This window comes from Artemia sp. Qi Xiang Cuo, chromosome 1 (assembly GCF_049724085.1).
Source record: "Artemia sp. Qi Xiang Cuo chromosome 1, ASM4972408v1, whole genome shotgun sequence".
Classification (NCBI taxonomy): domain Eukaryota; kingdom Metazoa; phylum Arthropoda; class Branchiopoda; order Anostraca; family Artemiidae; genus Artemia; species Artemia sp. Qi Xiang Cuo.
Window position 1 is genome coordinate 40,740,161 of NC_142794.1, and position 24,755 is coordinate 40,764,915.

The 24,755-nt window shown below is 37.0% G+C and overlaps 1 protein-coding gene across 2 annotated transcripts in view; it reads right to left on the minus strand.

Moving 5' to 3' along the window:
* Positions 1–24,755, minus strand: part of LOC148956310 (uncharacterized) — a 97,519-nt gene that overhangs the window by 15,338 nt on the left and 57,426 nt on the right. For both annotated transcript variants that reach the window (XM_089094890.1, XM_089094895.1), the window contains exon 2: positions 594–702. In XM_089094890.1, coding sequence (XP_088951016.1) covers positions 594–702 — 109 coding nt within the window. The remainder of the gene's footprint in view (positions 1–593; positions 703–24,755) is intronic.

Consider the following 24,755-nt stretch of genomic DNA (forward strand, 5'->3'; position numbering starts at 1 on the left):
GGTGAGTATTGAACAATTTTAAAAAAGAAAATATCGCCCTCATTGCTATTAACGCTAAGTCTTTAGAAAATTTTAGTGTATCATCTTATTTACTTAATGGTTAAAAGATAGAAGTAGCCCAAAAGTAGAAAAACCAAACTTTTTGGTAATTTTTCACTAAGAAAAACTTGCTTTTTATTATTTTTAAACTTAAAAAAAGAATTATAAAGCTAAAAAATTAAGCGTGTACATTCAATTTACGCAACAGCTGAGAAATTGTTCGGCAAAAACAGAGTTTCACGCATAGTTTTTTTCGATGAACTGGCACTGACTAACTCTTTATTACCTTACACCCCCCCCACCTTAAACAACCTTTTGCCTTTACAGCAGCTTCATTTTACAATATCACATGCTAATCTGACGTCAGAAAGTCCAGAATTTGTTTCTTATGCCATTTTTTTAGAATAAGAAATTGTCCTGCACAAGGCCTATATATCCATTTAATTTTGATACTTCTTCAAAGGTGAGACGACTCCAGTTCTTTTGATCAAATAAGTTCAATTAGGACCCAATAAAAAAGACTGAAATAAAGTTAATAACAAAGAAACGCTTACATTTTTCCAGCTTCAATTTTGGATTCAAGAAGTACTTCAAAGGCTTTTGGATCTTATTCTGAGACTTAGCAAGGCATCTGTAATTAAACTTTTCCACCCTTCTTGTAACCTAAGAGTAGAATTTAAATTAAGCAATGAGCTTCTATAGAAACAACAAAAATTTTTGAAAAAAAAACTTGCGGAGGGAAAAATTAACAGCTAATTTACATTGAGTTTTTAATTAAAATGAATGAATGTCATTTAAACTCATTAATTTATATTCTTATTAAAAAGTTGTAGGAAACTATCACCGTACAGAAAGTTCAAAACCATGGACACAAATTGGGATGAAGCCATTTCCTTGCTTTGGACATTGAAAACAAAATAGCAAACTTATTCTGACAAAATTCTTTATTTTTAAATTATTAAGGGAAAATGTTTTTGAAGCCTCAAATGAGGTAGATCAGTACAGCCATTCATAATCAAAGCGCTGGAAAAAAAATCTTGAGTAATCACAGCATACAGTTACTTATGGTTGCATGGAAAATTGTTGGCACCTTTTTTCTTCAGCAATACAGTTGAATCGTTCGAACAGAAATTATTCCGTATATGAAAGAGGCTGTCCCTTCCTCAACTCCTCACTCTTTACTCCAAATTTGTTTATTGTTTTAAAAAGTAAAGTTGTGAGAAAGAGTCAAACTTTAGCGTAAAGAGCGGGGCGTTGAGGAGGGGATAGCCCCTTTCATATATGGAATAACTTCTACTCGTTTTATGTTTTGATGCCGCCCCTTATTTTTTATTAAAAAACTTTTTTTTTATTTTGCGAACGTTTTTGAATTAATGCAGGTTTTGAAGATTGCTCACCGTAAATGAATAATTAAAACGAAATTTGCATATTAATTTACTCTTTTTTAACTAATAGAAACCTTATAATAACCTAAATTTGATTTTTGTTCCAGTTATTTAGGAATGGCTCCTGAGTCACAAAGGCTGTTTAATTAGAATACAAACCTCTTTTAAAAGTAAAAAAAAACTTTAGGGTAAGAGCGAGCTATTGAGGAGAGACGACCCCCTTCATATACGTGATATTTTCTGTTCGTTTTAAATTTTAATGGCGCTCCTTACTTTCAGTTGAAAAAACTTGTTTTTTTATTTAATTTCTGATCGTTTTTAAATAATGTCGGGATATCCGGCTCTCCCTTCATAGAAATTTCCTTTCTCCTATGAAAAATTCCGCCATGGAAAGATCCTCCCACGTAACCTTCTCCCCTCAACCCCCCCACCATAAAAAATCCCCCTGAAAACGTCTGTATACTTCCCGATAAACATTACTACCTTTAAACAATGGGCAAAGTTCATAACTTGCAGCCCTTCCCCCGGGGACTGTGGGGGATAAAGCCATCCTAAAAGATATAGTTATTGGATTTTTCGACTATTCTGAACAAAATGGCTATCTCAAAATTTTGATCGGGTGACTTTGGGAAAAAAATGAGCCTGGTATGGGGCCTAGTTGCCCTCCAAATTTTTGGTCACTTAAAGAGGTACTGGAACTTTTAATTTACATTCGAATAAACCCTCTCAAGCTATTCTAGGACTACTGGGTCGATATGATCACCCCCGGGAAGAAAAAAAAACAAAACAAAACTCGCATCCGTGATTTTTCTTCCGGCAAAAAATACATAATTCCACATTTTTGCAGATAGGAGCTTAAAAAATCTACAGTAGGGTTATCTGATACGCTGAATCTGATGGTGTGATTTTCATTAAGATTATGTGACTTTTAGGGGGTGTTTCTCCTCTTTTTCGGAGATAAGGCAAATATTCTCAGACTCATAGCTTTTGATGGGTAGCTTGATGAAACTTATATATTTGAAGTCAGCATAAAAGTCCGATTCTTTTGATGTGTCTATTGGTATCAAGATTCCATTTTTTAGAGCTTCGGTTACCATTGAGCCGGATCGCTCCTTACTTACAGTTCGTTACAACGAACTGTTTGAAAGCTTATGGTAGAATCGTTTGTAAATTGGAAAGTGTTCAAGCTATATATTTGTAAAAGATATATAAATTTTTGGGTGGGTTTAATTTCTTAATGAAGCACTGTAGTTGGGCAAATACTGTTTTTGTCATAATACGTATTGAATGATTTAAGAAAAAGAAGAAATGAGAGATAAGTAAGAAGAAACCGTAAACCTTAATTGTAACAGTTTAGTGAAGACTATTAAGTCTAAGTAATCAAATAGTTCGTGGTAACGAAATATAAGTAAGGAGCGACTCGGCTCAATACTAACCGAACCTTTAAAAAAAAAGAATTATGATGCCAATAGATATATAAAAAGAATCGACTTATTATGCTGATTTCAATTATATAAGTTTCATTAAGCTTAGTCTTACCCATTAAAGGCTGAGAAAATTTCCCTGATTTTCAAAAAAAGGGGTAAACACCCCCAAAAAGTCTTAAAATTGGCCGTTTTTGAAAAAGAGGGAAACGCCCACAAAAAGAAAAGCGATCTTAATGAAAATCATACCGTCAGATTCAGTGTATCAGAAAACCCTACTGTAAAGGTATCAAGATTCTATCTGCAAAAATGTTGAATTTTCTATTTTTTGCCAGAAGAAAGATCCCGAATGTGTTTATTTCTTTTCCAGGGGTGATCGTATTGACCCAGTGGTTCTAGAATTTCGCAAGAGGGCTCACTGAACGGAAATTAAAAGTTTCAGTGCCTTCTTTAAGTGACTATAAAGACTGTAGGGTAACTAGGCCCCCTCCTCCACCCCTCCTCCACCCCTTTTTTCCCAAAATAGTCCGATTAAAATTTTGAGATAGCCCTTTTGTTCCTCGTAATTGAAAGACCCAATAATTTTGCCTTTGGTTGTAACATGACCCCCCCCCCAGAGACCCAGGGGAAAGGTCTTTAAGTAATAACATTTCCCATTGTTTACGCATAGTATTTGTTATTAAGAAGTATGTATAGATTTTCGTATGAGGGGGGGGGGTCTGCTGGGAGTTTTTCCATAGGGGATATTTGCCATTGGGAGGGAACGTTTCCAGAGGGTGAACTTGTCAGGGGAAATTACACACTGAGGGAATTTGCCAGAATTCCTAAACACAATTGTTTTTATATGTCTTCCTTTCTCTTTTCCGTTTCGATTTTACGAGTGGAGTTGTTAAGGATAATTGTCAGGGGCAAATTTTCACCTGGATTGAATTGCCTAGAGAATATTTTCGCGGGGAAGGAGATTTCTATGTGAATATGGGCCCAGATTTCCTGGCATTATTTAAAAAAGATCAAAAATTTAAAGTGAAAAAAAATAAGTTTTTTCACCTGAAAGTAAGGAGAAACATTAAAACCTAAAACGAACAGAAATTATTATGTATGTGAAGGGGATTTCCCCTCCTCAACACCTAAAGTTTGAATTATGTTCCAATTCTTTAAGAAAGGCTCGTGCAACACAAGGGTCGTTAAATTAGAACAATAAGAAGCCTTTTTAAAAGTACTCTGTAAATAAGATATAGTAACAAAGGAAAAATGCAGTTTCCCAAGCCATCCTTGATGTTCCTTAAAATCAAGTAACGTTTTTCACGTTTCCTCTTTCATTGAACAAAATCTAAAACTTCTTGATTCACCACCCGATTTGTCTAAAATCCAGGATACATTATAGTCACACTTATCGATACCAAAATCACGCAAGAGTACAGTACAGTGGCAATTATGTAGCCTACACTGATCGTAACTTCTCGAGTTGAGCATTGCTCAAGTTTCAAGCATAAAATTCTAGATTTACCTATCAGAATCGAGACTTAAGGCAAGTAGTAAGGGTGTATAAGATTTTACGCCTACATTCACGCCTACAAGAATATAAAGTACAGTTTGACGTGCACATTGCAAAAAGCGACCAATCCTTTTATATTATATACCTATAAAGTGAACAGACACGTTTTGGAACTATGGTTGAGATTGTATAACGCAGCCAGATGGGTTTATCAAGCACTTTCACCATAACGTGTTTTTTATTTTTAAATCGAAAACTAGAAACTGTCAAATTGTGTAATCAAAGAATGGTCTCATTCTAGAAATACCGGTTTACAGTTGGTTATAAACATTTTTTTTGCTATATATATCGGACAAATTGAACATTTCTGGGTCAGATGATTAATAGAAGTTGTAATAAGCAAATAAGAATCAATTCGCTCATTCTAAATGGACAATAAAAGAATTATATTTGTGAGTAAATATACATTATTCGTCGACTAATATAAGAAATAACCTTTTTTATTTCCTATCTAGCATTATGAGTTTCACACAGAATTATCTATCATTTTGAGTTTCACACACAAAGGTGAACTTTCTGTAAATATGCAAGCTATGATAAGATTCATATGTTCATTACAGCTGTTTTGATTAGAAGGCTGTTTTCTCGTGAGATTACATTTCACTGCGCTGTTAATTAAACAAACTTAAAGAGACGGTCATTGTATGTACGCGAGTGTATTTACTAAAGGGGGTAGTTATTGTAGAGAAAAAAGGAGGAGTTGAGGGAAGAGGGGCCCCCTATTAATATTCTGAATAAAATAACAGTAAAAATTGCATTTTTTTCATGTATCGTATTTAAAAATGTATGTTATGGCATTCCAATACACTAATAGGCTATTCGGCTCTAAATGTTTCTTATGCACCTTTTTCTATGTGTTTGTGGCTCATTTTTGTGGCATTGCTGGGGGAGGGTGTGTGACTGATGCGTCAAAAAACTGCACTTTTATGGCTATATGCATTCAAAGCTTAACCAAACTTAATAATTGGGGTTAAAAATAATGCTAGGAGGGGGAATTCAGTTTTAAAGGATGTGTGGAAATGGTACTTATTTAATATCCAGTAAACATCTGACTTGAAATGCTTCAGATCGTATATTTTTTGCTAGCTTCAAAGCAGATGGCCAGGTATAGAGATATCTCGGTGAAATAGCGTTCCCAACAATTTCTATTTTTAATTCAACTGATAGCAATTATCTTCCGTGCCATATATAATTGAGACGATCATTGTATGTACGTGTGTGTATTTACTAAAGGGGTAATTATTGAAGAAAAAAAGAGGAGTTGGAGGAAGGGGTGCCCACCATTAATATTCTGAATAATAGTTGAAATTGCATTTTTCATGTATAATATTTAAAAATGTGTTTTATACGATTCCAATAAACTTATATGCTATTCGGCTCTAAATGTTTCTAATGCACCTTACAGAAATATCACGTTTTTAAGAGTAGAATTGGACAATATCACTCCTTTAAATGGAAACAATAGGGTTAATGTATTTGGAGTAGGCTTTGGAGTGGTGGGAGGGGGTGCCCCCTATTAATACTCTGAATAAATTTCAAATGTAGCTAATAGTTGAAACTGCATTTTTTTGATACATCGTATTTAAAAAAAAGTGTTGTATGACATTCCGGTGACTCATTGTTGTGGGGGAGGGTGTGTGACTGATGCGTCAAAAAAATGCACTTTTGTGCCTCTGTGCATTCATAGCTTAACCGAACTTAATAATCGGGGTTAAAAATAATGCTAGGAGGGGGAATTCAGTTTTGAAGGATGTATAGAAATGGTACTTATTAAATATCCAGTAAACATCTGACTTGAAATGCTTCAGACCGTATTTTTTTTCGTTAGCTTCAAAGCAGATGACCAGGTAGAAAGATATCTGGGTAAAATAGCTTTCGCAACAATTTCTATTTTTAACTCAACAGATAGCAATTAGGGGGCGAAAACCATGCTTTTTAACTATGATAGTATTAGGCTAGAAAGCAAAATCTTTAATTTAGGGGGAGGGCTGGCAAAATTAGATCTATGTCTCTTGTTCTCTAAAGGAAATACATCCATTATTAACAGAACTGAAAAAGATTGCTTTTGCAGACAATTACACCTAATGAGAGGAGTGTTCTATTTTCAAATCTATTTGATGAAAGCAAATAATGTTTCAGTTAAATCTTCAAAGTTTTACCTTCATGGAAAGGAAGGGGTAGGGCATTTTAAATGCTCTTATTTTTGAATTCATGGATTTTATAGATGATTAAGAGGCTTTTATAAAAATCTTTCACTAATTTCCTTTCTTCTCAAATGTTATTATCATATACTAAATTTTTCTTCTTATTTAAGGAGGATTCCGACAAATGCTCTCCCCCTGAAAAGAGATCAAAAGGGAACGATGCCACACCGATGCAAGCTGCAAGGCCTTCCAACATGAGATATGCCGGTACCTTTACACATGCTCTGGGCCACCCATTGGCCACTCAACTTTTAATACCCGGAGCCTCTCACGCCAGTGCCAGCTCTGCGCTACCTGCGCAAACCTCTATGCAACCTGGCAGAAAATTGAAAAGAGTGGGCGGCTTCTCATAATACCTATGCCCCGTCTACTCAAGATCGTGAGGTTGTCCCCCTTCATGCTTTGCCAGGGCCTTCAGGTACACACGTGCAGTCAGAATTTGGAAATGTAAGCATTTTTACCTCTACTTTCTACCTGGTTATAGAAATATCTACCTATTTCTTTCAGAATTTTTTTAGCCTTTTCTTTTCGCCATTTTTCAACAGTGTAAAAGTGTGTGTCAGAGATATTAAAATGTTATTTTCGCTATAATATTATACCCCTCCCCAACCATTGTTTTAAATTTCTCTGCTCCCTCCCCTCAGAGATACCTAAATATAATGTAATTTTTTTGCTTGTCAAAGAAACCACTCTTTTGCTACTAGTCAAAACATCGCATTTTCTACGCTACACCAAACTAGCGAATATTTATCGGGGGCTTTTTAGGTTTTCATTTTTTTTTCAGTGTAATGAAAAAAAAAATTAACTAAGTTCTATTTTGGCTACTTTATATGAAGTGAGGGGGCAAGTATTTAGTTAAAATAATGCTAGGAGGGGGAAATTAAGTTTTGAGAGTAAAAAAATTATATAATTTTTAAACTTTATAAAAACAATGGATATTTCACATAGAAAATAAACCCTTTTTTCTATAGATCAATGAATTAGCAGCGCCATCAACATCAGGTCATGAAGCATCCATTTTTAGTGGACCTGAACCATTCATCGCACCACCAATAGAGTTTAGGGATGAGACTAAACTAGTTCTTGATAATATGGAGTGGCATATGGGTTTTCTAAATGATTGTTTTGGGGACATGGCCAGCCTAGATGATACAACTTGTGACATTGACATGGTGGAGGACCTGGAATGGACAGATAGATTTATGAGAGAACATTTAGGTGATGTTGACATTAATATGGTGGAGGACCTGGAATGGACAGATAAATTTATGAGAGAACATTTAGGTGATGTTAGAAGTACTAGTGCATTTCAACCGGGTCCTCATAAAGAAATTCCGTCACAGGACAATACAGACTGGCTTGATCAGCTATCCCCTAACACCCTGGAAGATATACTAATTACCCTAGGGGATTTCTTGCCACCTCCATCCAATGCAATTGAACAGACTAGGGGTGGTGCTATTAACAATTCTATGCCACCCCCCCACCATTCTGGTTAATGATACCGCTAGTAATAATAATGATATAACATCGTCACAACTATTCCCACTTCCAGATTTTTTTTCTTTCCAACTCTGCCTTGCACCTTAAAAAAGTCTACAGCGCCGAATTCGGTGACCCCTTTAACTCTTTGATGTCAGGGGGTATAATAGCCGATCCCCGGGACTTTACTCATTTATATGTTAACAAGATTCGAGCCCTTATTGACCACCAGATGGGGGCGTGGGGGTGGGGGTCAGTTTAAAGCATCAATAGAACTAAAAACATTTTTTTAATGAAAATGCGAGCGAGCTGTATTCGAGATACTTGTACACAGAGATGTTGTCAATTCGCCCGCATTTATCAAATTATGAGGGTTTTTTTTAGATTGGGTTAATAGTATTCAAACTAAGTGGGAAAATTATAACGAGGGGGGTAACGGGTCGGTGGTTTTATTTACTTAGAGTTTAAACGTCAATATTTGTAGATTCGCAAAGGACTTTATTTTAAGAGGTGGGTATGAGAGAAGGAGGGCAATTGAATTAAAATATCATTAGACTTAGAAGGGTGCAGAGGAATACAACGAATCTGGTTCGATTCTAAGTGACAGTTTTTCAAGTATGCATTTTTATTTGCGACATACAGAACTCTGCGTGATAATGCCTCTAAGAAAAAGTTGGACGAAATGGCAGCTAATGGCATGGAGGGTTCAAAGTTCCCCATAGTAGATTTTAATTGTTTCAATGATCAATTTGCCGTGACATTAAAAGAAATAGATATTTTCGAGCGGGCTAATACAAAGTTAAAGATCGGTGTCACGGTGTTGCAGAATGAACCAGAAGTTGAGGAAGACCACCTTTCCGATATGAAGGGCGTATTATTTCCAGTGAGGGCTCCTTCAATTGAATCAGTGGAACATTGGGTGTGGGAACATTCTATACACACCACCCACAGACCCTGATTCAATTGGACATTTTAATCCAATTACCGATATGAGGAGGGTTTTGGGGGAGGGTAGAAAGCGGGGTGGTGTATGTTATTATTGTCCGACATGTCTCTCAAGATTTCGCTCTGATTTAAAGTCAAACCATCCCATGAAACACTGTTGACGTCATGGATACCAGGCTGTGGAAACAGTAAGTGGTGGTGAAGCGATCTTACGTTTTAAGAATTTCTAAAACACGCTCCTACAGAGCAATAAGATCGCTTTGGACTGCGAAGACCGAATCATAGACGTGTACGATTCATCAAATCCAAATCGTGTTAAAATACACGAAGCCATAGGGGTCTCTTACGCTCATGCGCAACGAGATTCCAATAATACCATGCAAGTGCTGGATGTAGTTGAGATGTTGGGTGGCGTAGACTGCATGGGCTCGGCATTGGTCAGTCTAATCGAAACAGCGAACGGTGCAATTTCGCGCCTTCATTACACAAACCATCCTACGCTCCTATCACCAGATGACAGATTGGCCATTAAAAATCGTAAAATATGTTGGGTTTGCAAGGGAGAATTTTCTGATGGTGCATTGACGGGAGTGAGGAGGAAGGTGATTAATCATAATCATTTGTGGCATATCATTACATCGAGAAGGAGTGACTTCAGGGTATTTCCATATAACTCCTGCTATATAAACGTAAAAAAAAAACAGTTCGAGTCTGTTTTTATTCACAATTCCAAATACGACTTAAAGTTTGTTTTACCGGCATTGGCCCGCATTGCCAAGGGTGGAGTTGTAGATAACGCATGGGTAGATGGTTTTTTTTCATATAATATCATACCCAAAGCATCGGTAAAGCTACTGCTGCTAGAATTCATGTTGAAAACAGTAGACAAGGGTAGAACGTGCGTGAATAAAATCTGTTTTCTAGACTCATTCAGCTTCTTCCCCAAGTCCTTATGTCAATTGATTCCGGTAAAGAAAAGTGACAATTTTAATAGCTTCCTGCTTCTTAAAAAGCACTTCCCCGATGAGGAAATGTATAATTTATTAACATGTAAAGGCATATATGCATATGATTATTACAACTCTGCCTCGAATCTAGAAGGTGTCTCATTACCGTCCATTGAAGCTTATTACAAATCTCTTATTTAGAGTGAGTGCACAACTAGTGCCTAAAAATTTTTTGAAACGGTCTAGGTAAAGGGGAAGAGTAAAAATGGTTGAGATTATTGTAAACTATATTCGGTTAGTGACGTACTCACTCTTCTGGACATTGTGTGCAAAAATAAGGATAAAATCTATGAGGAATTGGGGTTGGATTTAGTCTATTATTTTTCCACTCCTCATCTGGTGATGGACTTGATACTTAAAATCAGCAGACAAGAAATAGGTCTGATTACCGATGTGGATCAGCAACTGTTTGTAGAGAGATCAATGAGGGGAGGGTATGTTTTTCACAGGGACCGTATCATGAAAACTGATCCAACCGGACAGCACACCGATGAAAAGTCAGACGCAGTTTTTTTGGATATGAATTCCCTTTAGCCATCGACAATGTCCCACTACTGTTTGCCATGTGGCAATGATAAATGGCTTAACAATCCATGTGCTTCGAATTTCCCTTACATTGCTGGTGTTGAGGAAAATGGGACACAGGGATGGTTTTTTAAACTGACGGTGAAATACCCATGGAAATCCATGAATCGGTAAAAGACTTTGTTTTTCCGTGTATAAATAGACCGGTGGGTAGGGACTCTCTGTGCCCCAACAATTTATCTTTAGTAGAAGATGGGAGTATGCACTGGGTACCTTCAAAACAAAAACTAATTGCCGATCTCAACCCGAAACAGAATATCGTTGTTCATCAGGTGCTATTGAAATGGATGGTGTCCAATGGTTTCAAGGTCACAAAGATTCATAGAGCCCTCCAATTTGATCAAAAGCCTTACATTAAAACGTTTATTGACACCTTTGTCAGTAAGCGTTCACAAGCAAAAACGAAAGTTGAAAAAGAAGTCTATAAATTCATTTTGTACTCAGCCTTCGGTAAAATGTGCGAAAGCGTACGAAACAGAAGTCGATGTGACATTGTAACCAATCCCAAAGATTGTGCTTGAATCATTGCGGATCCAAACTTCACATCGTTCACAATCATAGACTCTAATATGGTGCCTCTACATCGCAAGAAAAGAAACATTGTTTTAAATAAAAATATTGCAGGCGGGAGTACAATAACTGAAATATCTAAAAAACTCATGTTGTCATTTTATTATAATTTATGCAAGGTCCAGTGGCCGATTGAGGGACAAGTTCAAGTGTATTACGGGGACACTGATTCACTTGTGTTAAAAGTCAAAACTGAAAATCTATTGAACGATTTGGAAAATGGCGAGTATATTAGCTCACGAATGGACTGAATCAATTGGGATGAATCCCTTTACCCAGAGCTAGTGAAACGCCAGGCCCCGAATCAAATGTTAATGTTAAAATCTGAAACGGGTAGCGATCTGATATTCAGTGGTGTTTTTCCTGGGCCGAAGTTATACTGTGTTGAAACGTACAACAAGGATATCAAACAAGTTTGCAAGGGGGTACCTACACAATTTATAAAAAATAATTTCGGCATGAGTGTGTATAGAAACTGTGTGGAACGTAGTTTAGTCCCAAGAGCGAAAGTCATGGCGATTCGCTCTTTACAATTTAAAAACTACACAGTTAGAGTTGAGAAAAACACCATGTCGGCCATATCGGACTAAGTCTATGTACTTGAGGATGGCGTGAAGGTACTACCAAACGTTCACTATTTAATCTCAGACCTAGTTGAATGTTAAGAGTACAGAAAACAACTCGGTCTACAAAAATTGACTTAAATTCATTAAAAAAGTACAAATTGCGTGGGAGTTTTTTTTTGGGTGATGGGTGTTTTTAAATTCTTTTTTCTTTTTTTTATATCACATACAATTTTCAATGTGTGTGTGTGTGTGTGTGTGTGCAAGGCAGAGCAATTTCCTCACAAATTCCACTATTTATGCCCCCTCCGGCCCGCCGCAGCGGGCCCCGCGGCGCTTCCCGGCCGCCGCAGCGGCAACTCTCGGCCTTCGGCCACCGCAGCAGCTATCCCCTGGGGGGAACCCCATTTCAAATTTAAAATGTTGTAAATCAAAGTGTGATATTATTATTTTAAGTGTATGTGTGTATATTCTAATAAATGTTGTATTTTCTTTTTATAAATAAATTTAAAAAAAAGTGTATTTATTAAAGTGTTTTTTTGTTTCTAGTGCTTATGTAAAATAAATGTTGTATTTTTTGTTATAAATAAATTTAAAAAAAAGTGTGTTTTTTCATGTTTAATTTTTTCACGTTCAATGTAGTATTTATAAAGTGCTATTGCTTTTATGTATAATAAAAGAAAATATGATTCTTTATTCTTCTTCTTCTCATCATTCTTTAACGGACTACCAGGAACATTATTTAGTCATTAGACAAATATAGTCTACCGTTAGTTGTAGATGAAATGTTGAAGGGAACATTTATCAATTTAAAAAACCATTCAGACTGTTTCTGTTTGGGCCATCAATGTCAGTCCATACGAAACTCTTGTCCAAAATAATAAAAAATTGCAATAAAATGTTTTTGGAAAAGCCGAAAAAAAAATACTATTGTTGCTTTATTTGGCAGGAGTCATACGATAAAATAAAAGCAATTGGCATAGCGGGATTGGTGCAGGTACAATTCATACAGGGACTTGATGTTTTCAGCATTATTGAACCAAACTCTAGACTGATTATTGACGATCTGACTGAATCTATTGAACAATGGTCCCAGGAAATACTACAACTGTTCACTGTTCGCTCTCATCATGAAAAGATTTCCGTTACTCTGGTTCTACACAACCTCTTTCGTCCGAGAAAATGTGTGTGAACATTTTCATCGAACTGTATCAACTACATTATCTACAGAGTTTTTTATGATTCTAGCTAGCTTATTACTTTCAATAAGCAAATATACCCTGGCGCCCCAATATCTCTACTCTTAGCATATAATCAGGAAAATAATAAACCCTACGGCTATATTCTATTGGATCTTAATCAAAATAAACTCGAAGATCTGCGTGTAATCACTGATATTTTTGATAATGAAATTACAGTATATCTTCCATTGAACAGTAAAAAAGGCTATTAGTTGCTATCATGACACTGAAGAAACTACATGAAAATATACATTTATTTTCAGTTCTAAGCACTTCAAAACCCTCGCTTGGGAAAGCCATACTCAAATATGGTATTGACAATGATTTCATTAATCTAATAACTGAACTTTGTTCAAATTTGACCGAGGGCAATGTTCAACTGCCAGAAGTAATTAAGCAACAGGCAAAGCAACATCGTTCCATTGTACGTGGCCTCTAAAAAGAAAGGGAAGAATTTTAAAAGGAAACGTCTTCTTCAGGCGGGCGGTAGCTTTTTCACAATTTTACTGCCAATAATTGCAGGACCTTTAGGCATTTTTTTCTAGATGCCAAAACTGGATAAATTGACTCCAATAGAACTCGCTTATTAAATCGAGAAACACATTGAGAACAATCTGAGTAAATTCATTGACAATAAATCTATTCAAGATGATAAAAAAAACTGCTTTTACTTCAAGATGCACTTCGCCGAGTGGACAAACATAGGCCCTATCGTGCGAAGGCCAGTGGTATTGATCACTAAAAAGAATCATCTCAGGATTTTGCTGCTGCTACTGCTGCTGGAACACAATTAAAGAGAGAGGAATTGGATTCAATTGTGTTGAAAATTGGAAATCTAATGCCCAACAAATTTCGTGAAAAAAGAACACGAGTCCTAACACATCTCATGGAAAGCGGTGAAGATCATAGTCAAGCTGATAGCCATAGTAAGGGGACTATAACTCAGGATAAGAACCATAATATATTTGATATAATATATTAGATGGTTAATAATTGTAAAGGACTATTATCATTTGGCGCTCATCTATACAACTTTCTAAATACATCAAACTTCCCCAAAAGCGTAATTAGCAATTCGCAAATTCTAAAAAAAATAAAGCTGAATGCACCATCATCATGAACAGCATTAAAGCATGAAGATGAAGAAGGAGAAGAAGATTTGAAATCAATCCTGGAAAATACTAGCAAACCGAGTGGAAACTTGACAATAGTGGCGAGGAGGAGCACACTATTAATAGCTAGACAAAAGCGAAAACGTATCAAGTCAATGTCGCCATCACCCTCATCGTCAACCACTGGTCTACAAAAGGGTAGCGGACGTTACACTACGTGTTTACGTTCAAAATGGTCTAAGTTCTGAAGTGTGTTTACGAAAATATTGGTGAAGCGGGGAGTTTAAGCTCCCTCTCCACTCTTTCCAAAGTCACTGGTGCTCACACTAAAAGTGTACAAGACTATCTACAAAATGAATCAAGCTACATTCTGCATAGAAATCATACACTTCGTGCTAATCGTTATCGAAAAACTAAAGCCTTTTTCCCATTGTACATAATGCAAGCAGATCTTTTAGCTCTAAAAGAGATTCAACGAGGTCAAAATACGCTGTACAAGTAACTTATACTTGCAATCCGTGTTTATAGTCGTTTTGCATGTTCAATTCCATTGGGGTCAAAGAGAGGTGTTGAAGTTGTTCAGGCTATAGAAAGTAATCTCGAACAGGATTCGTGTAAAAAAATCAAACGGATCGCGGTAGTGAATTTGTTAATCCCCATGTTGCAAAAGTACTAGTGAAATATAATACACTGCTCTATCATAGTCATAGTCCCATAAAGGCTGCATTGGCCAAACGATTGATAAGAACTATTCGACTTTTAATTTCAAGATATTGTACATTGAAAAATACAGTTGCTTTTATTCATGATTTAGATAAAATCATGTTGATTTATAATCAACGACCTCACCGATCATTGTCCAAATCAACCCCTACGGAAGTTCATCATTCTGATCATGATACAATTGACAGCTTTCTTAAACAATATTCCAATGAAACGGTTGTCAACAAAAAAAAAAATCAATGTTGGTGATACTGTTCGAATTAATAGAACAACTAGTGTTTTTAAAAAGGGGAATTACTTGTGGTCAACAGATCTTTTTATAGTGGCAAAAATCCTAGACACTAAACCCATAACTTATCGTTTGCGCGATACCAAAGATGAAGAGGTTCTCGGTGGCTTTTATGACAATGAACTACAAAAAGTTAAATATAATAGTGAAATCTGTCAAATTGAAAAGATATTAAAGACTCGTACTCAAAAGCGTAAGAAACAGTTACTTGTTCGGTTTGCTAGGATACAACTCTGATTTTGATTCTTTGAACAGTTCTGAAAACATTTACAATGGCCATTGATTTCTATGTAACATTTATTTCCAATAATGTCGAACATCTTTGCAGCAATTGTAATAAAACTAGTGATGTTTGAACGAAATTCTACCCTAACATAAAATTTAATGACAGAAAATAAGAATTGGCTCTTGTCGTCTTTACTTCAAAAGATGCCATTGACATCCGGAAAAAGGATTCTTTGTATAATATAAAAGTTATACCATTCGATTGGGCACTCTTTGTCGAGTATGAATGGGTTGAAGCAATTAAATCTAGCGAATATCCACATGTTAAATTGAAATATATTGAATATGATGATATGAGAGATTTGTGTCGTACAATCAAAAGAAAAATATCATATCGTAGGAATGGTATATTCCATCTTAATTATTCAATGGAACACGATAGGATTTACATTACCTCACCTGTTGAAACTGAAATAATTATTCTCAATGATAATCTGCGAGACGTTCTTGGCTTTAAACAGAATATACTACTACTACTACTACTAACAACTCACCGCAGCACCAAGCCACCTGAGGCCAACACAGCTACGCACGCTCCTCCTCCTCCCAATCTATTCAAAGCCTCTCTTTTTACACCCACCCACGTAGTTCCAAGGTCCTTTAAATCTGTCTTTATGACGTCCTCCCACCCCAGACAGGGGCGACCTGCTTTCCGTTTAGCCCTAGACGGTTGGTTGAAGAGAATAATCTTCGGCAATCTGTTATCCTTCACCTGCACGACGTGCCCTAACCACCTCAACCTTTCTTTCATTATAGACCTAGAGAGCAGTATTGAACCACATTTTTCGTATAGCCTATTGTTTGAAATACGGTGTGTCAGCCGGGTACACAGAACAATCCTCAAGCAATTTCTCTGGAAAACATCTAGCAAATCTTCCTCCGCTTTTCGGAGCGTCCATGCTTCAGAGCCATATTAGACCACTGCCATCACTGTAGCTTCTACGATTCTAATCTTAGTTTGCAGACTTATCTTCCTATTCTTCCAGACTTTCTTTAACTGTGAAAAAACACCCTGAGCCTTGGCTATTCTATTTTTAACATCTTCACTGCTCCCACCATCTTTACTAATAATACTACCAAGGTAATTGAAGCTGCCCACCTTATCAATCTTTTCATTACCCAACGTCACCTTTTCATCTTCATTTATACCTAGCCTTAGTGACTTAGTCTTCCTAACATTAATTTTCAAACCAATACTAGCACCCTGAACTCGCAAAACCGATAAAACTTCATTCATTTTGCTCACACTTTCATCTAGGATGCTTAAATCATCAGCATAATCCAAGTCCAGGAGACTTTTTCCTCCCCATTTGATTTCATGGTCTCCCATTGCCTTTCCTGTGCTCCTTAAAACAAAGTCCATCAAAATAATCCATATAAAGGGGGATAGAACACAACCCTGCTTAACTCCTGATTAATACAAAACCAGCTGCTAACCTCATTTCCTACCTTAACCGCATCAGTGTTATTCTCGTACATAGCACTAATCACTTTAATGTATTGGTCTGGTATATCATACAAGGATAAAACCTTTATTAAAGCTCCTCTATCAACAGAATCGAACGCTTGCTCATAATCTATAAAACTGAGGACCAAAGGTGTTTGAAAACTTAGGCGCTTCTCAATTATTAGCCTAAGAGTGAAAATTTGGTCAACACATCCTCTACCTTTTCTAAAACCGCACTGTTCTTCTCTTAAAACTTTGTCTATGGCATCTCTCAGTCTAAAAAGTATCATATTACTAAGTAATTTGCTACCTACAGAGACCAGACGAATGCCTCGATAATTACCACCCTCCCTTTTATCACCTTTCTTATAAAGTGGCTTAATCAAGGTTTTCCTAAAATCGTTAGGTACTTCCCCTTTTTCAAAAATCATATTCATAATCTTCAGTAACTGATTTCTAACCTCAGAGCCACCACATCTAAGAAACTCATTTACTACCCTATCAGCACCTGGAGCCTTATTATTTTTTAATCCTTTTAGCACTGTTGCTAATTCCTCCTCACAAAACAAATCTTCCTTGACATCCAAGGTATCACAAACTTTTTCATTTTCCTCTATATCTTTTCCTGAAACTCATCTCGGTTAAGCAAATTCTCAAAATGTTCGGACCATCTCGTTTTAGCATTTTCCTTATCGCTAATTGCCACCCCATTCCTATCTTTAACAGGGACAAGTCCGAATTGACTACTACCTCTCAATTTGTTAACGTGCTAGTACAATATTTTACTATTATGCCGTCTAGCTGCTTCTTCTAAATCCTCGGAAATTTTATCCATGGCCTCCACTTCACACCTCCTTAGTTCATATTTCAATTCTTTCTCCACTTTCCTTACATTTCTTTTGTTTTCATACGATCTATCACTCAGATAGTTCTTGTAAAAGTCCTTTCTCCTTTCTATTAAACATAAAGCTTTTTCACTAATATTCTTAGCTGCAGTTCTAGCTTTCTTCCCTAATACACCTTCAGCAACTTGACAAATTATTTTTCTAAAATTATTCCAACCATCTTCTTCCACATTATCAAATTTTAAACTCTCAAGTTTAGTATTCAACCGTTCCTGGAAAGTTTCTCTCAAATTCTCATCCTGGAGTCTACTAACATCATAACTTCCCGGGAGGTAATTACCCTTCCGATATTTCAGCTTTAACTTAAGCCTTGACACTACTAAATGGTGACCTTTACTTTTAACATTGATAACAGCACTCCTATATACCCTAGTATCTTGTGTTGGTCCTGCCAGTCTTCGGTTTACTATAACATAATCAATGAGGTTTGCAGTCTTTCCATCACGTGAATACCATGTTAACTTATGAGCCATTTTATGACCAAACATCGTATTGGTTATAACTAGATTGTTATACCTACAAAATTGCAAAAGTCTGTATACATTACGGTTTTCTTTTCCTACACCAAATTTACCTAAGCTGGGATACCATCTATCCTTATTTCTACCAACCTGGGCGTTAAAATCTCCCAGTAATAACATCATATTTCTACCTGGGACCTTGTCTATTTGCTCCTGTAACTGTAAGTAAAATTCATCTGAGTCACTAGTATCTCCATCAGTCGGTTCTACAGTGGCTTATACTACTATAACTGATACCCTGAACTTTTTAGTCATAAAATGAGCAAACAGTATCCTATTATTAATACCTTCCCAGCCTAAACAAGACCTGGCAGCTTCCTTATTCATCATGATCCCTACTCCCTCTTTATGTACCCAACCCTTCCTGCATGAGTAAACAAATTCTATATCACCTAATTTCATGCTTCCTACCACTGGGATATGAGTTTCTGAAACTCCTAATAAATCCAGTTCGAATTGTCTGAATTCGTCAGTCAAAATGTCGATACGATAGTAATTTTTTAATGTCGTAACACTCCAAGTTCCAATTTTCATGTTCTTTAAATCATTGAATTTTTTTTCGCCTGAGGAAAGCAATGATCCCGGAAACCAGTGCAGGACGGGGATCACATATCTTCTCAAGTCTACACCGAAGTGCTTAAGCCGGATTAGAACCGGACAGCAAGAAGTCCCTGGGACCTCCATCAAAGGAGGCTTTGTGCAATCCTGGGCCCATCTTGGTCACAACATGGTTTTCAGCACTTGGCGATGCCCTTCTAGCAACAAGAGTCGAAATCCTGCACAAACAATCTCAAGCCTATTACCTCCGACTCATTATATATTCATGCCTACAAATATTATGCTACTACGGGGAGGCAACCCGTAATAGATAAATTAGCTAGGAAGAGGTTTTTCAGCCCTCGGACTCTTGCATATTTCTCTATGCATCCTTTGTGGAAACATCGAGAGTTGGTAATTCAAATGTCCCCCTCCTACATGTTCTTGAACGAAAAACAACTCATGAACTTGTTCATCACTATAATATAAATTATCTTCAGAATGTTCCTGTAAACACTTCGTATTTGGAACTCTGTCAGTTAACACTAAGAAGTGAATTGGGTGATCCTCTAGCAAAAACAAAAGGCTTAGCAGTGATTACATGTCATTTTCGACCCATTGTCGGCGACAGCAGCACCACCTAAAAAGAACAATAGAAGAAGTCCATTTGTCTGTCCCGATATCGATTGCCATGTTGGTTCTCTGAGTCCAAATAGGCAATGGATTGGACTATTATAAGGGGCGTACTACAATGTCTGGCTATGGTCTTGGTAGCTGGTTTGCTAGGCTATTTCGTTCTGCACTACCCCTTGCCAGAAAATATCTTGTACCTGGTGCATCAAATTTTGCTGCCTCAACACTACAGGACTGGGGGCCGGGCAAAAATTTCAAGGAGAGTGTTAAAGAAAATATTAGATCTTCAGCAAGAGCCGTTGGCGAGGAATTAAAATCTCAGCAAAATGGGAAGGGATTGAAAAGGATGCGTGTGCGTCATTCACTCATCAGTCTCTACCAAGGCGGGAAGCGAAGAACATCAACAAGGACTTTGAAGAATTAAACAAGGAAGACCAATAAGAAGAAGAAAAAGAAAGACTTTTAGATCAAAGAAGGATTTCTTCTCTTAAGATGACTTATCTCCCCCACAAGGAATCACTTTCATCAATCAGTTCCACATTGAATCTTTTCAATGCTGAAAATGTTGATGTCAGTGTCAAGTATGGCTACTATGAACAATTTCACCCCCAGCAAACCCCTTTCGGAAAATATACACTTTCAAATATTTTCCAATGAAGACTATTTCATTGATTTGTCATCAACATTTATTGATTTAAATGTTGCGGTGAAGAAAAAGTCAGATAATACAACTCCAACTGTTGCCGATGATCTCTCCTACGAAAACTGTATTCTACACAATCTGTTCAAACAAATTAATGTATTTATTAATGGAACATTGGTGAGCACTAGCAATAATTTATCCAACTATGCAAGCTACATACAATTTATGATGATGGCCTCAAAGGCATATAAGGAGTTGAGAGGACAGTCACTGAGCTATGAGTATCGATCAGGTGTTGATACTGACAGTGAGTTGACTACTGCAGTGACCCAGGAATATCATCTACTTTGAAAATTATATCATGAGATATTCAATATATCCCAATGGTTTCCCCCAATGTCAAGATTGACACAAAGTTGCAACTAGCCCCATCAAATTTCATTTTTAGAAAAACACTTCCTCCCGCATCCGATGCAAATGTCATTATCACATCGGCAATTCTCCACGTCCGAAAACAACAGATTACGAGGTCTGAGACATTTGCAGTGGAAAAGCTAAGAGCCAATTGAAACAACATTAACTTTCTCGTCCCCCATACAATCACAAATCAAAGTCAAACTTTAACCGGCTCTTGAAGCTATACCGATTCATCATTTTTCAATGGAGAAATCCAATCAAAATTGGCTTTGGCCTTTGTGAAGAGTAGCAGTGCCGTTGGATCCTGGACTGAATCCCCCCATGATTTTACTTTTTTCGGTCTATCTAGGCTTGTGTGCAAAGTGAATGGTATTCCACTATACGCTTTATGATTTGACAAAAAATCCTATTGAACTCTGTGCAAGTTGACCATGTAATTCCTAGGTAATGACTCTCAACTATTTGAAAATAGAATAATCGATTCAATGTTTTCAAAAAATCATGATGTAATTGTCTTGGATTTGTCGGGGACCCAGGATACGAGGATAGTACGAACAGGGAATGTACGTTTAGAGTGCATATTTGCCGATACTTTGACTGAGAGTATCACGCTAATATCATTGAATCAATTTGAAACCTATTGGGAAATCACAACCAACGGCAGTGTTCTACTAGACCTAGCACCATGAACACAAACCCAATAATCAACGTATTTAATATGGATCTATTCATGTCTCAATACAAGTCTTATTGCATACCATCGGACTTCATTGAAAAAATTCCAAGTGTTAACAATACCCTAATCATTGTTAATAGCAGTCCATCGACTTTGAAGACTGGCCATTGGCTATGCATCTTTCAAACAGCTGCCGGCTCCACCATCAACCTCCAATAGTTTAAATGCTCCACTCATTTTCTTTACTAATATCCTCTCAAATAAACTATTCTCTCTGAATTCAATTCTCTTACTAATATGAATTGCAATGAAAATCACTCCTTTTATTCGAATCCAATTACTAATCAAGTTATCGTATAGTGAGTAACCTCCGCTCTCTCTGATTGGCCCTAAAAAATGGGTGTTGCCTCAAAAACCAGTTTGGTTGCGTTATACAATCTCAATTATGCTTTCAAAACGGGTTTGATCACTTTATAGGCATATAATATAAAAGGATTGGTCGCTTTTTGCAATGTGCACGTCAAACTGCACTGTATATTCTTGTAGGCGTGAAATCCTTTACACCCTTACTACTAAGGCATAATTTTCAAAACTAGAAAAATCAGAAGTCTAAACTAGTAGAGAAAATGGTTTGCCACCTCGGTTATACTATGAAGTGGTTCAGCCCACTGGAAGTAGACATTGTCTATAAAAGCCCCTTTTAATAACTGTTCAGCCAATTGACCAAAATTGTTCAGCTCTCTTCTTTGTGTACCCTACCCACAGTCTGTGGATAAGATTGATGCGTACGTGATGGAGCTGATTTATGCTCCAATAACGTTGAAATCAGCAACAACATTATTGCAACATTCACTGAATATTGTAGATATATCCTTTTGATAACCTGGATGCACATAGCTACTTTGATTTTGTTTAGTCTTCCCCTGGACATTCCCATGTATTCACAACTGAATACCCTTAGCCGATCCTGAGGAACTGCCGGTATACCCTTTGGACATCCTAGATACACATAACGTCCCTTTTATTAAGTTCAACATCCGCCTCAGCATTCCCTGCAAGTTTCTGCAGGGATTGCTGAGGCCGTTTCTGAGATATTGCAGATATGCAATATTTCATTACATATCGCATATGCAATGAAAATGCACCGTTTTCTCACTGCATAATGAGAAACTGACGAGAAAAATATTGAAAAACAAACAATTTTTAGATCCGTTAACACGGATATGAAAAATGAGAATGCATCGCTTACTCAAAAATTTTTTTTCCTCCCTTCCTAGTGGCGTTTTTCTTCTACCAAAATCGAATCCGTTTTCTTATGTGCGTAGCTCGGGCTCCAATTCCGATCTCGATTTCGTTCTAACGGACGCCCACCAGATGCAGGGCACTATTGTTAACCTTTAAAGCGACATCCCAACAAGCGATCCCTTAAGTTTGCAGTGTCGACTCACCTATTCCCTGCCTCTTCATGTGCAAGAGCCTAAGGGACTTTTTAAGCCTTGCTGGAATCGTCTTGATCGCTCTCTATTATCAGAAACATTAGATTCTATGTTGTCGAAAATCCGGATTCCGTTTCATCTTTTATGTAAATCCATAAACGGGATCACTTGCGATTTAGATTTTTACTTGGCGGAATTAGTTCATTCAATCAAGGTCGCTGCTTCAGTCTCTCTCCCTTTAGCCAAAATTCTAGTTGGGACACGTAAAGAAGGGTGGAGTGAAGACGACGACGTTGAACTTTAGAGTGCTAAACATTAACACAGGTTCTGATTCCATATTTGGGCAGACTGTGGTTATCCAAGGTCAGGTAGTTTATTTCAAATCGTCAAATATACGAAGCCTGTATTTAGAAATACTGTGCGGCAATGGAAACGGCGTCAAATCTGCAATCTTTCGTGGGATATTATAAATAACCCCCAGCTGTTGTGGCGTCACATGTCAAAACGTTCTGGTTTCATATTTGGGCAGACTGCGGTTATCCAAGGTCAGGTAGTTTATTTCAAATCGTCAAATATACAAAGCCTGTATTTAGAAATACAGTGCGGCAATGGAAACGGCGTCAAATCTGCAATCTTTCGTGGGATAATATAAATAACCCCCAGCTGTTGTGACGAAACCCCCAACGTGACAAAACTTAGCTCGTCTTTTTCATCTGAGGACAATCTGATTGATTTAGTCTTTTAGGAAAGACATTTTTCCACTTTTTTTCTAACGATCCACCTCCTTTTGAGACAATATTTCGATTTATACCTTTGGTTCATTTTGCAAAGTTAGACCATGCTGAAAACTATGTCACCATTACGCCGGCACTTATTCAGAAACATATTCACGTCTTAGCCAGGTAAAGCAATGGGTTCAGACGGCCTGCAACTCGAACATGAGATATACGGGACAGTAAAATTGTTTGAACATCTTGCTGTTTTATTCCAGTCTTGTATCGCCCAGCAGCATATTCCTAATGCGCTAAGTGAAGGTCTAGTAGCGTGCATTAAAAAAAAAAAAATAATAGACAACAGAAATCCTGTGACGCATATAGACCGATTACTGTATATTCAACAATTGGCAAGTCTCTTGAGAAGCTTTTCTAAAATGAAATTAGCACGAAATGTGATCATGGCGACAAACAATTTGGTTTTCGGGAAGGAGTTGGCCTGTAGAACGCCAATGCAACTTTTCTAGCAATTCTTGAAAGGCATAAAAAGGCAAAATGTAACCTCAGTAGAGATGCCTTATTGACTACAAACGGGAGTCCATATATGGGCATAGAACCACGTGGTTTATGGTCTTTGTCAGTGAGAATGAAAAAACCAGGATTTTTCTCACATTTATGGATGGTTTTATGGACTTTGTCAGTGAGAATGGAAAAACAGGAACTTTGTCACATTTATGTCTGTTTTCATGGATGGTTATGTGTGTTGATCGATTTATTTGATGTTTTTATGGTCTTTGTCAGTGAGAATGGAAAAACAGAAACTTTCTCACTTTCATGGATTAATGAGTCTAATGGGGGTAGGTCAATGACACTTCCTTCTTGTTGTTGCTCGATGCAAATGTTATGATCCAGAAATAGTATTTGTTGTTGTTTCCGAGGCAAATGTTATGGGTTTCCCGGAAACAGTTAGATCACGTGTTTCCTTCTCAGCCAATCAGAGGGCTTTGTTTACATAACAATTTGCCCTTGAGATTTCGTATATAACGGACATGCAATGTGATTCAAATATCAGAAAGTATTTTGACACAGTGCAAACAACCTGACAATGGATAAAACAATTAACATAATTGATGAGCTTGAGGCCTTGGCAGCCGCAATTAGCAATGTAAGTGCATTATTATTTTCAAACAAATTTTCCTTGGACATCCTCCAGTATATTCAGCTAAAACGTAAATATATACCTTTACCCCAAACCCCTCCCCCCCCCAAACCATTGTTTTACAATCAAATTCTCGCAAAAAGAAATACCATTTCGATAAATTCCTTCCCTCTATATTTCCAGCTAAATCCCCCCCCCACCATTGTTTTACAATCAAATTCTCGCAAAAAGAAATAATTCTCTTTTCGTTAAATTTATT